Source organism: Lontra canadensis, unplaced genomic scaffold (genome assembly GCF_010015895.1).
Source record: "Lontra canadensis isolate GAN:19392208 unplaced genomic scaffold, GSC_riverotter_1.0 scaffold166, whole genome shotgun sequence".
Classification (NCBI taxonomy): Eukaryota; Metazoa; Chordata; class Mammalia; order Carnivora; family Mustelidae; genus Lontra; species Lontra canadensis.
In genome coordinates this window covers 879731-893434 of record NW_022631160.1, presented here as the reverse complement: position 1 = coordinate 893434, position 13704 = coordinate 879731, and the positions used below count along the sequence as shown (strand labels likewise).

Genomic DNA, 13704 nt, shown 5'->3' with positions numbered 1-13704 from the left:
AGCGGTAAGATGCTTGATGCTAAAACAACTGACTGAGCTTTGCCACCCCTCTCAAAAAATGATCCAACCAGTTTTATAGAAAAAACATCAAGAAAAATCCTCAAGAGATTAATTCCTTTCTAATCAGGTGGTTTATGATTGCCTGTGAGTTTTCAGCAATGAATTTTACGCATGTTGATTAAACGTATGGGGGCTGGGGGGTTGGAATGACAATGTTGAACTTTATCTGAACTATCTACTCCCAGAAAGTAGTAATCAGTGGCTGATGAAATTTTCTACCTGCAAGTTTGATCTTAAGTCAATATTCTTGGTCCACAAAGGAGTTTCTTCAAAAATGTTATGATTAGAGTGGAAATGTGATTTGTAGTCTGAGATTTTACAACACTGTTTTTTCTTTCTCTAGACATAAACAACTTGCTGAAACTTAATAGTTTCCACCTTCTGGGAAAGAGGTAACAAGCCAGTTGCTCTAAAGAGGACTATGCTACCAGGGTTCACCCAGTGGACAACCGGCTTAGTGATGACAAGCCTTAAACTCAGGGTTACAATACAAGGCTCTTGGCAGAGACATGGTTTGGGGGAGAAATGGATCTCAGATGCTACAAAGGGGATGGAGACCCAAATGCGGAGAGAGGAGCACACAGGGGACCACACAAGGAAAACACTTCCCCAAAGCAACTGTCTGGGAAATCAAGAGGAACTGAGATTTTTGTGAGATTTTGCAACCAGTGGTACTCTAGAACTGGAGTTTTAGAGCTCCACAGTATGGCTAGGATAGAGCCCTGAAGGTGCTGCCCTACTCCTAGACAGACGCCACACAGGTAACCTAGGGTCAGATGGCATGACCTGAAGATCACTTAAGACACACTGGAAGAGACGGGTCCTTCTTCTTGGAGTGCATCTGTAAGAGGTGGCATTGCCTCTAGAGGAACAAAAGACCCAGCTAGCGCCATTTCACTTCCCTGCCCTTCAGCATAGGTGCAGACACACCTACTAAAGCTGCCTAACCTAGAGATTGGCTTGCTTTGCTCCAAGTCCCATGCCCTCATGGTCTGGCAATGACTGCTTTTCTGGGTTAAAACTGCATCAGTCCTGGCATGGCCAGACCCTCTCCCAGAAGACCAGGACAGTTCCCCACAACACCAAGTCCCCAAAGTATGAAGTCTTAAAAATCAGCTGGCTTGGCTGGGATAGAACCCAAAGTGAACTGTGCCATCCAGGCAGGAAAGCAACATGGAGACACTGTGAAAACAACAATTTGAAAAACACCAGGGACACATGAGGGAAAATAATTCACTCTTTTGGGAGCACTCCCTGACAGCACTAAGCAAGGACTCCACTCTCTAGAGACAAAGGAACAACAGGCTGTTACCATCTCCATACCCTGCTCCTCAGCTTAAATGAACTTCAAAAAACAGCACAATACCAACCCTGGCTGCCTAACCTGCATACACCAAGTCCCATCCCCTTGCACTCTGCTAGTACTGCTTTTCTCAGGAGTGTGTCTAAGGACCAGCAGAGCAAGCTCCTTCCCAAGAAAAAAAGCACACATCCCCAAAAGCACCATGTCTACTGACCACTGAGTTCTGCAAAACTTCAGTTCTAGTGCAAAGAGCATTAGGTCTCATTTAAAAAGCAGAAGAGAGCATACCTAGTTAAAATTTGCCATACTCTGGCCAAGGATCAAACACTGCACACTGCAAACAAGGAGAACCACTGTAGAAGACTGATCTAAGGGACAGAACAGCCAAGAACACAACAGCATAATGCATACAGCACACACTAGAGACACTTCCTGAAGCACCAGGCCCTGGACATTATACAACCTCATCTTCATAAAGCCACTGCTCTCAGGAGCAAGAAAGATAACAGGATTTTCTAACACAGAGAAGAAGACAAAGACCTAAACAAAATGCAAGACAGAGGAATACATCCCAAAAGAAAGAACAAAAAAACATCATGGCCAGAGATCTAATTGAAACAGATATAAGTAATATTTCTGCTGCAGAATTTAAACTAAGAGTTATAAGGATACTCTCTAGGCTTCAGTAAAAGCATGGAAGACACCAGGAAGACCTTTACCACAGAGATAAAAGGACTAAAAACAAATCAGGTCTAAATTAAAAATGCAATATCTGAGATTTGAAACTGACTAGACCATGAGGATGGAAACACCAGAGGAATGAATATGTGATATAGAAGATAAAATAATGAAGCTGAACAAAATGGAGAAAGAAGAAAGATGGATCATGGGAATGGAATTAGGGAACTAAGTGACTCCATCAAACATAATAACATTCATATCATAAGAGTCCCTCAAGAAGCAGAGAGAGAAAGAGGGCAGAAAATTTATTGAGGAAATAATAGCTGAAAACTTCCCTTATCTGGGAAAGGAAACAGACATCCAAATCCAGGAGGCACACAGAACCCTCATCAAAATCAACAAGAGCAGGCCAACACCAAGATATACTGTAGTTAAATTTGCAAAAGAAAAAAAAATTCTTGCAAAACATAGTGATGAAGAAAAATTTCTAAAAGCAGCAAGAAAAAGGAAGTCCCTAATGTACAAGGTAAGTCCACTATGTTAGCAGCAGATGTCTCCACAGAAACTTGACAAGACAGAACAGAGTGGCATGATACATTCAATGTGCTGAATGGGTAAAATCTGTGGCCAAAAATACTCTATCTAGTAGCAAGACTATCATTCAGTATAGAAGGAAAGATAAAAAATTTCCCAAACAATAACTAAAGGAGTGCATGACCACTAAACCAGTCCTGCAAAAAATATTAAAGGGCACATATTGTGATAAACACTGGATGTTATATGCAACTAATGAATCATTGAACACTACGTCAAAAACTAATGATGTACTATATGCTGGCTAACAGAACGTAATAAAAAAATATTAAAGGGGATTCTTTGAGTAGGAAGGAAAGACCAAAAGCAACAAAGATTAGAATGGAACAGAGAAAATCTCCAGAAACAACAAAACAAATAATAAAATAGCACTAAGTAGTACGTATCTTCAATAATTACTCTGGATGTAAATAGACTACACTATATGGTTAACTAATCTTTGACAAAGCAGGGAAGAATATCCAATGGAAAAAAAGACAGTATCTTCAACAAATGGTATTGGGAAACCTGGACAGCAACATGCAAAAGAATGAAACTGGACCACTTCCTTACACTATACACAAAAATAAATTCAAATTGGAAGAAAGACCTAAATATGAAACAGGAAACCATCAAAATCCTAAAGGAGAACATAACAAGCAATAACCCCTTTGACATCAGCCATAACAACTTCTTACTAGATATGTCTCCTGAGGCAAGAGAACAAAAGCAAAAATAAACTATTGGGACCTCATCAAGATAAAATACTTCTGCACAGCAAAGGAAACCATCAATAGAACTAAAAGGCAACCTTCAGAATGGGAGAAGATACTTGCAAATTATATACCTGACAAATGCTTAAAAACAAATAATCCAATTAAAAATTGGGCAGAAGACATGAATAGACATTTTTCCAAAGAAGACATCCAGATGGCCAGCAGACACATGAAAAGATGCTCAAAATCACTGATCATCAGGGAAATACAAATTAAAACTACAGTGAGATACCACCTCACACCTTTCAGAGTGGCTAAAATCAACAACACAGGAAACAACAGATGTTGGCAGGGATGCAGAGAAAGAGGAAACTCTTACACTGTTTGTGGTAATGCAAACTGATGCATTTACTCTGGAAACAGTATGGAGATTCATATAAATGTTAAAAATAGAAGTACCCAATGATCTAGCAATTGCACTACTAGGTATTTACCCTAAGATACAAAAATACTTATTTGAAGGGATACATGCACACTGATGTTTATAACAGCATTATCAACAATAGTCAAATTATGATAAGAGACCAAATGTCAACTGACTGATGAAGATGAATGGATAAAGCAGATATGAGAATATATAAATATATGTATATATACACAGATACACACATACATATATATAGTGCATATTGTGTATACATATGCATATATGTGTGTATTTTTGTGTCCACACATATGTACACAATGTACACATATATATCTATCTTTCCACACACATACATAGACATACTCACACTCTCACACGATGAAATATTACTTGGTTCTAAAAAGAATGAAATGTTGACATTACAATGATGTGGATGCAGCTAGAGTGTGTTATGCTAAACGAAATAAGTCAGTCAGAAAAAGACAAATAGCTTATGATTTCACTCATATGTGGAATTTAAGAAACAAAGGAGATAAACATGGGGGGGGGGAAGAGAGAGGCAAACAAGGAAACAGACTCTTAACTATAGAGAAGAAACTGAGAGTTTCTAGAGGGGAGATAGGCAGGGGTATGGATTAAATAGGTGATGGATATTATGGAGGGCACTTGTGATGAGCACTGGGTGTTATATATAAGTGATAGATGACTTAATTTTATACCTGAAACTAATATAATACTGTATGTTAACTGGAATTTAAATAAAAACTTGGAAAGAAAAAAATATATGTATAAGGTTCTCCAGTGAGGTCCACCAAATTTTTAGGATTAAGTCAAAACTTTTGGGAATCTGCCTAGGTCTCCTTCCTGATCTTTTCCCATCTGTGTCTTATTCCCCATAAACTTCAGGATACAATCCAAAATATTTCATGAGGTATTCCAGGCCCCTCACTGCCTAACCCAGGCATCAACATCACGAACCCATCCACTGTATTTGGTCAATAGGTATGTTTTTCTTGATTTGGATTTTTTTTTTTTAGTTGAGTTATGTTAGTCACCATACAATACATCATTAGTTTTTTTTTTAATTTTTATTGTTATGTTAGTCACCGTAAAATACATCATTAGTTTTTGATGCAATGTTCTAAGATTCATAGATTATGTACAACTCCCAGCTCTATGCAACATGTGCCCTTCTTAATACCCACCACCAGGCTCACCCATCACCCACCCCTCCCCTCCAAAACCCTCAGTTTTTTGTTTCTCAGAGTCCATAGTGTTTTTATTTGACTTAACTGCTAACAATTAATACTATGCATAAAATATCTGGGTATAATTTTCTGGAAAAATTAAGAGATACTGGCAATATAGACGTACATTTTTAGATGGCAACAATCACTGGAGCCCATGCAAGGATGCTGCTCTTAGATGTAGCATGTATTTTTCTGTTTGTCACAAGCCCTACCTCTCATTACAAGCCACAGAGACAGAATATCAATTGCCATCCTATATCCAGTCTGCTTTGCTCATTTTCATCACCTGCCAAGACTCATATAGCCTTTATGCAACCTCTCCGGTCTTTATCTCTGACTCCCCCTCAACTTTTTCCTGTCACATTCAGTGTCTTCTAGTTTCAAGAAAGATATAATCTTCTTACTCCCCTCAATTATACTTTTGTATATTTGTTTTCTCTGTTGTCTTTTCTTAATTCTCATTCATCCTTTAGAAATCCAACTCAGATCAGGACCAAGACAGGAGAAAGGCAAGTGAGGGTGCAAAATTTGGGAGGTACTCACAATATGGTGCCCACCTGCACTTTGCATGAACCTGAGAATAAGTGCTTTCTTAAATTTCAGCCCTAGCATCCTCACTTGCCTCACCCTAGCCTTGCATCTAACTTCAGTATCATTTCCCTGAGAAGCCTTCCTTGTTTATTCTCCCTATCTCCCCCCCCCCACACACACACACCAGTGTGGAAAGGGGCTACTGTGGGCCTACCTCTATCATAGTACTTATTATATTGTCTTGCAATTGTCTGTATACTCATCTGCCTCCTTTAACAGACTGAAATCCTCAAGGACAGGGAGATTGATTGTGTCTCTGAGTCCCCAGTCTATGGCATTTAGTGGATACTTTCCACCTATTTACTAATGAACAAATGCATAGCAGCGTTCCTCAGAAAAGAGAAAGGAGGTTCTATGATGCCTATGTGGAAAGCATCCATCTTTCTTGCTCCCAGTACTGCAATGATATAGGAAGTTATTTGCATATATTTCTTCCCAAAACTTAACTGAATGGAAGTTCCGTGAGGGCAGGATTCATAGCAGGTGCTCAATAAAAATTAGTTGAATAAATCAGTTGGGCTTTAGGAGACTTTGGTTCTGGCACTACCTTCAACAATCACTAGCTGAACTCTGGACATCAGTTTCCCTGTCTGTAGGACTGGCAGGAGTGGTGGTGGGAGGGTTGGTAAACCAGCTTAGTATATTCTCATTTTCTCCCTCTCTCACTGTGTATGTGTGTATGTGTGTGTGCGCACATGCTCGCATTCACCTGTCTGTCTCTGCCTCTCTCTCATCAGTTTATGTAAAGTGCTTAAAACAAGATGTGGTACTTGGTAAGCACTCTGAAAGTATCAGCTTATTTTTTTCACCTGGAATTCAATTCTTCAAGTAAATTCTTACCTGCTTCATTTAAGATTTGGTGGATAGGAGAAGTTGAGGATCCAAGGAACAGTTTGAAAAAACCTGAAAACTGACATGGGGTTCCAAAATGCTCACTGATGTTATGATGACTGTGTAGAAATCAGAGCCCGGGGCTCCATTACAGAGATTCTGATTCATTTGATCTAAGAGAGGTCCTGAGACTCTGGATCAATAAAAGCTTCAGGTCACTCTGACACATATTAGGAATAACTAAGCTAGATACTCTCTAATGTTCTTGGAATACTAATATTTTATTTTACCTTTTCCTTCACAGTTATTCAAGAAATATAATTTCAAACTGAGATTTTCCAAAACTTAGTTTCTACCACCTTCCTGGTAACAACTATGAGATACTGAGCACCAATCATAAGTCAGACACTGAGCCTAATGATTTACATATACTCTCTGGTATATGTACTTACCTGGTTTATTTCCCACAGTCATGTGAAATAGATTACACTTCCTGCTTTACAGATGAGGAAAACAGAGGCCCAACAAGCTTGGGTAATATTGCTAAGATCCCATAGCTAAGAAATCTGAAGTATACACAAAACTACCTAAACGCCTGAGATTTCCTTTGGTTACTAAGATACAGAGGTAGAGAAAAAGCCACACAATGCCAATTGAAGGCATAGATGTCTTGCTCTAGATCAGGGACAAATGTCATCAGGGCGGTGAGACACTTCCTCTCATTTGTCCCTATTACATACAGACTACTCAAGTTAGTTACTAGTGCTGATGATCAAGGGAAGGGACTCTTCAGAGAAGTCTCAGGTTTTGCTCACATCCTCTAGGAATCACTGCCATCTCTGTTAGATAACTGGTATCTACAGGGGAGTTAATGGTACTGAGTTACATTTTGTAGCCATCAACAAAATTCATTATGAAAAGAACTGCAAGGTCCTCTTCACATATAATATGAAATCTAAATCTCAACCCAAAATTCTATTATAACTGTACTTTTACCAATTTTTCTGGTTAAACAGAAGATCTATCCACTCTGGGCTAGTAGTTGACAATTAGAGGGTATGGCACACTCTCCTATCTCAGCTTCCAACACAACTGTTCTTTCCTAGCAGTGCCCTCCCAGTAGGGTCTCTAGTATTTCTTCTCAAAGCCTACAAAGAGCATCACCTTAAACTGTTGGACCACTGGTTGTTCTTCTCACTACTACCACAAATCCCAGCTCTCAAAATGGCATACTCAACAAAGATGACTATGTCAGGCCAATTAAAATCTCAAAATCTTTTTTCAGTCCCCATCAATAAAGGTCAATTCATGATTCATCATCCCTAAAGGCAATGACCAGATGATAATTATGAGTTTCTGGACTTGGCAGGCAAATGGTGACTGAGTTAAAGTGTTATTGTAAAGCACACATTAAGAAGTAAATGTGTCACAGCTAGCAACTTACATGGAGCTCACAAACACCCACAAGAATGTGGCATCACTGGGGGGGGTGTCGTTTTGTTTATTTATATTGTTTTATTTTGTTTATAAGCCATCATGCTCAAACTCACACACCTTTTTCCTAAATGGCACTGGTTGACATTTATGGTAAGGTAGGTGTTGTACCCTCAGTGGGCCCGCCCCTACAGCTCCTTGGGCATTGGTCTCATCCTTTCAAATCTAGTGGGAGGCCACAGGGCCTCTAGACTCTAGGCATGTGATAGAAATGGCAGCCCTGATGATTTCTGGATTGGCTTCAGAGTCCTTATTCTCTTGTCTTTGAAAAATAGTGCATGTTCAGAGCCAAATAGCTATATGGTTGGGTCTTACAGGGTCTAAGAAGTCAAAGAGTCTTCCTTCATTTTGTCCCATTTTTTTGTTTCCTATAGTCCCAGCGGGTAGTGTTTCTGCTCATATAATCCCATCTCTATTCCTGGCTTCTGTTGGAATAGTTGATTACATCCATGGTTCACACCCGTATTGATCTCCTTATGCAATGGTCAGTCCACCACACCCTTGGTGTTCTCCTCCAAACACACTGTCATTTTTTTGTAATATGGACAGGCAGAGAAATGTCCACACTTTGAAATTCTTGTTCCATTTTGTTTAATAATTCCATCTTTAATTCATTTTTCTCCCCTTAGTTTTTAGTAGAAACAGGGGGAACCAAGCCATTCTTTTAACACTTTGCTTAAAAATTTCCTCAGCCAAACATTCAATTTTTTTCAGTCGGAAAACACTACCTTCCACAAAACACCAGAACATAAACACAGTTCAGCCAAGTTCTTTGCCTACTTTATAACAAGGATTGCTTTTCTCCATTGTCTAATAACATGTTGTTCATGGAAACTTTCTCTATGGCTCGCCTTTTCTCTTTCTGAACTCTCACACAATTGCCTTTAAAATTCCATTCCTGGCAATCTAAGCTTTTCTTAGCATGCACTTCCAAACTTTTGCAGATTCCTCCCATTACTTAATTCCAAAGCTACCTCATTTTTAGGTATCTGGTACAGCAACACCCCAACTTCTCAGTACCAATTTCTTCTGCCTTTCCTAAGTTTAGGATGCTATAACAAAGTGCTATAGACGGGGTGGCTTATAAACAAGAGAAATTTATCTCTCACATTTCTGGAGGTTGGAAATCTGAGAATAGGGTGTCAGCATTGTTAGGTTCTGGTGAGAGCCCTCTTCAAGGTTGCAGACTGACAACTTCTTGTGTATCTTCACATGATGGAAGGGAGATAAAAGAGCCCTCTGGTGTCTCTTTTATGAGGACACTAATCCCATTCGTGAGGGGTTCCACCTTGATGCCCTAAGTACTTCCCAAAGACTCCAGCTCTTAATACCACCATATCAGGGGTTAGAATTTCAACATATGAATTTTGGGAAGACACAGAAACATTTGGCTTATTGCAGAGCACAAAGAAAGCAAATATTATATTAACAATGATTAAACAGTTAACATGTATTTAGACACTGTGCACACTTGGCATTGATCATCTCATCCCTATTTCCATATGAGAAAAACTTAACACTTAGAAAGGGAGTCACCTACCCAGGTTACACAGATATTAAGTTCCAAAGTAGAGTTCAAATTTGGGCTATCTGACTCTCAAGCCCATGATATTAACTTTTAAATAAGTCATGCCCTTAGACAAAAATAGATTTATAAAATTAAAATGAAGTGAATAAATAATATAAATGCAAATGTGTGCTTCATTATTTATACCACCATATTTACTAAAAGTCATCAATCTTAGTCTCACAAAAGAACTCATTGAAGTATTATTTATAATAGTGAAAAATTGGAAATAAGCTAAATAGTTGAATACTATATAAAGTATGGCTCCTATAATAAAGAGATCTGAATGCATCCATTATTTTTTTTTCATTCAGCAAACATGTACTGAGCATCTACTATATGCTAGGCACTCCTCTACATGCTGGGGAAATAGCAGTGAATAAAAACAATTCCCTTGCCCTCCCCCACCATGAAACATACAAAGAATTTTAAATGCTCTCATAAGATGATTATGATAAAATGTTAGGTTAAAAAGATAAAACTATGTATTTAACATGAACTAAATTGCATACACATAAAAGAGATACATGTACAAAAGAGAGCTAAAATATAATATGCCAATATCATTCAATACATTGTTCCTGTACTGGAATATCTTACTATCATAGGTAATTTTATACTTTTATATACGATTCATATTTACTACAATGACCATTAAATAATAATACATTTTTATATTTTAATGCTGGAGTTCATAAATACAACTGCGTAACTAACTTGTTTCAGTGACATTAAAGCATTCGCAATAGTTCTGTGGTTCAATGCTCTTGTCTAGCAAATGCTTTACATGCATTCTTTAACTTGCTGGTTACCAAACTTTTTCTTAAATGACCAGAGCAAATAATTTAGGCTTTGAAAGCCATCTAGTCTCTGCCACTTCTATTCAATTTTGTTGTACTACCACAAAATACCCTTACACAATATTTTTCCCTTAGACAATATTAAATGAATAAATGTAGCCGTGTTCCAAAAAAACCTTATTTACCGAAAAACAGCGGCAGGCAAGATTTGGGCCAAGGGCCAGAGTTGGCCGACACCACTTTAACTTCATAGTAACTAACACAAAAACAAAGTTCTTTAACTTCCACTGTTCAATCTCTTCCTAGTAACATTCTTGATATTAATATTAACCACATATTATAGATGACAAGACTAAGGCTCAGAAAAAGGAAGTATCTGTCCAATATCACACAGCTCATACAGTGAGTTGTTAAATTCAATTCCCAAGAGGTTATGTCAAATGTCCTGTTGTCTGAAAAGCTGGACCTATATAAATGCTACTTTTAAACATTCTAGAGTTTATTCCTCAGAGGACTGTTACTCTAAATCATTTTGGAATTGTTTTCAAAAAAATCACCTTTACTTTATCCTTCATAAAAATATCTATTTTCATGTATTAGATTCTTTAAAGAAAAAGTCCCCTGCAGATTGACTGAGTCAAAGACCTCAGCAGAGGCTTAAGGGATATCTTTTTATTGCTTTTGTGTGAGAGGGGAATGGGACTGGAAAACAGTGTTTCTCTATCCTTCTTAAGCAGCCTCCCATGAGATTGGCACTAGACCACAGAGGATGAAGATGTCCAAGTTTCCTGTATCCAGAAACCTAGGAGACTCATGGTTTCAGAACTGCCTCAAGAGGCACAAGGCCACACGCAGCTGAAGACTTACCAATGTTAATCTCATCATCAGTCAGAGTGTCTCCAATAAAATCAAACTGGAAGGACTGAAGTGTCTGAGAAAATTTCTGAACAGCTGAAGAATAATCTGCAAAGTAAGAGAAACAGAAGAAATTGTCAAGACTGTTCTTTAACTGATTTACTCATATCTGTTAGGGCTGATAGGACAAAAGCAAAGGGAAGTGCTTCCAGTAGTTAGCAACTTGCATTTAATCAAGTTAAACAATGAATTTTGGAACATTGAAAAAAAATAAAATAAAATTTAAAAAATAAATAATTAAAGTTTAACAAAATATTAAAACTTCAGTAGAAGATTTGAGCAACTAAAACCATTAAAGAGGAAGGAGGGCAGTTTAGTGAAGTCCTTCTTTTAAATTATGAGACATGTTTTAATCTCAATTCCAGTCCTCTCTGACTCCTTCTATCCAAAGCCCATAAAACTTAAAACTACTTAGTTTTACTCCTAAAAGAGTCTCCTTAAGCATTAATTGAGCACCAATTATGGGCAATGGACTAAATGCTTTCTCACCTCTCACCAAACAAATACCCACAAACATTCTACAAAAGAAAAAGCTGAATTTTGGAGTTGTGGTATTCAAGGGCCCTAAGCTAGCCAGCAGTGTCAAAAGTAAAAGCCAGACGGTCTGTTTCTCCAGGGCCTTTTCCATGGCAACACAGGCACAACCTGGATATTTTACACATTAACCATATGGCAGCCTGGGTTAGGTTACGATCAGGCAGGACAACAAATTTAATTTGCTCACACAGTATTCAGCAAGGGACCTGAACTAAGGAGGCAATTAATGAAAAACTTCAGGGTCGTAAGGCCCGACAAATGCTTTTATTTTTGGTGAATAATTTTAAATTTTATTAAATAAAAGTCTAATGAAGGTACAAAACTAAATCACATTTAGCTAGCCTTTTGACAAAATATCTCTAGTGAAATTTTTTAAATATCTCCTTCACCAAGAGGTCCAGCCAAACTCTCCAGCCTTGCTACTCTCAGTGGTTCTCAGAGCAGAATCATCATCACCTGGAAGCTTTATGGAAATACACATTCCCAGATCAAACCCCAGACTTACTAAATCACAAAATGCAGTTTCATATAATCCCTAGGGGATTCATATGTCCTTTAATGTTCAAGGAGCACTGCTCTCATTAACTAAAGTAATCCATTAGACCATCTTCTAGGAAAGCTCAAAATTTTGGTTATTTTTGGTTCCTTTTTTTTCTATTTCTTCTTTAACTCCATAGTTTCATCATCCTCCACCTTCACATCTATGAGATACATAGGTCTATGAGAGTTTTTGCTCTCAGACCAACAGAAAGGGAGACAATACAGACAATATCTATTCCTTTCAATAAAAAGCTAACATGGTTAAGCACAAACACAATAAAACATGTTCAGACCTTTGGTTGGAACAGATTAACCTGCCTAGAATTTTATTGCCATCTTGTCTACATCCCATTTCCAGAAAAGCTTATTTTCAGTATTTAGAACCTTGAGCCTTTGAACACATCATTGGCAAGAAGGAGGTGGAGAGAGGAGGAGGAGAAGCAGAAGAAGTAGCAGAGAGAGGAGAAGCAGGAGAAAGAGGAGAAGAAGGAGAGGAGCGCCTGGGTGGCTCAGTCGGTTAGCACAATGCCTGGTACACCGGTGTTCAATACATGCATGGTAGCTTTCATTTTACTAATACTTAATACATTAACTGGAGACAAATAAAGGATAAGTGACTAAAAAAAATTGTCTGACTCATGATTTCATCTCAGGTCATGATCTCATGGGTAGTGGGATTGAGCCCTGTTTCACGTTCCAAGCTCAGCGTGGAGTCTTGAGAATTTCTCTCTACCTCTCCCTCTGCACCTCCCCCCACTTGCTCACTCTCTCTCTCTCTCAAATAAATAAATAAATCTTTTTTTTTTAAAGAAGAGAAAGAAGAAGAAGAAAGGTTTTACAAAGAATAGGGACTGCAGACTAGGTTACCATGCCTTCTCAAATTTCCACACTTTGCAGTAACATTTTCTACTTCAAATCTTGTCCACACCAATGTAAGAGGAGAATGTTTTCCTGTTTTCCATATTTCATCAGCAAAGAGAACACAAAACTGGCTCCATGGCTGGAAAATAATCACTTTTCTCTGGCCTCCTTGGCCAGCAGCAGATAAGGACAAGCCCAGAACTCCCCCATGTGCTTTCTGTGTCACTCAAAGAAATTAAATAAATAAGAATATTCTTTATATTGCCCTTTCACAAATACCTGGATTCTTTCAGTTTTTTCTTGATAAAACAAGGTATAGTTAATAACCACTCCTCTTTTAGAATTATCTGAACATCTCAGAAGCCACAAATATTATGATTTTTTACAGTTATATTATTTTGTAAGTGAAGCCATGGGATAAGAAAGGAGTTGCATTAATTTCCATTTTCATTATTTGCACCAACTTCTCTTCTCCAGACCTTTGGTCTGATTGAAAACACTACTTTACATTTGCACAGAGCTTGAAAAAGTTTATGAATGACTTTCCATAAGCATTCT

At 38.0% G+C, this 13704-nt stretch overlaps 1 protein-coding gene across 4 annotated transcripts in view; it reads right to left on the bottom strand.

The window, feature by feature from the left end:
- OPHN1 (oligophrenin 1) overlaps positions 1-13704 on the bottom strand; it is a 510840-nt gene that overhangs the window by 328495 nt on the left and 168641 nt on the right. For all 4 annotated transcript variants that reach the window (XM_032845576.1, XM_032845578.1, XM_032845577.1 and 1 more), the window contains one exon: positions 11161-11256. In XM_032845576.1, coding sequence (XP_032701467.1) covers positions 11161-11256 — 96 coding nt within the window. The remainder of the gene's footprint in view (positions 1-11160; positions 11257-13704) is intronic.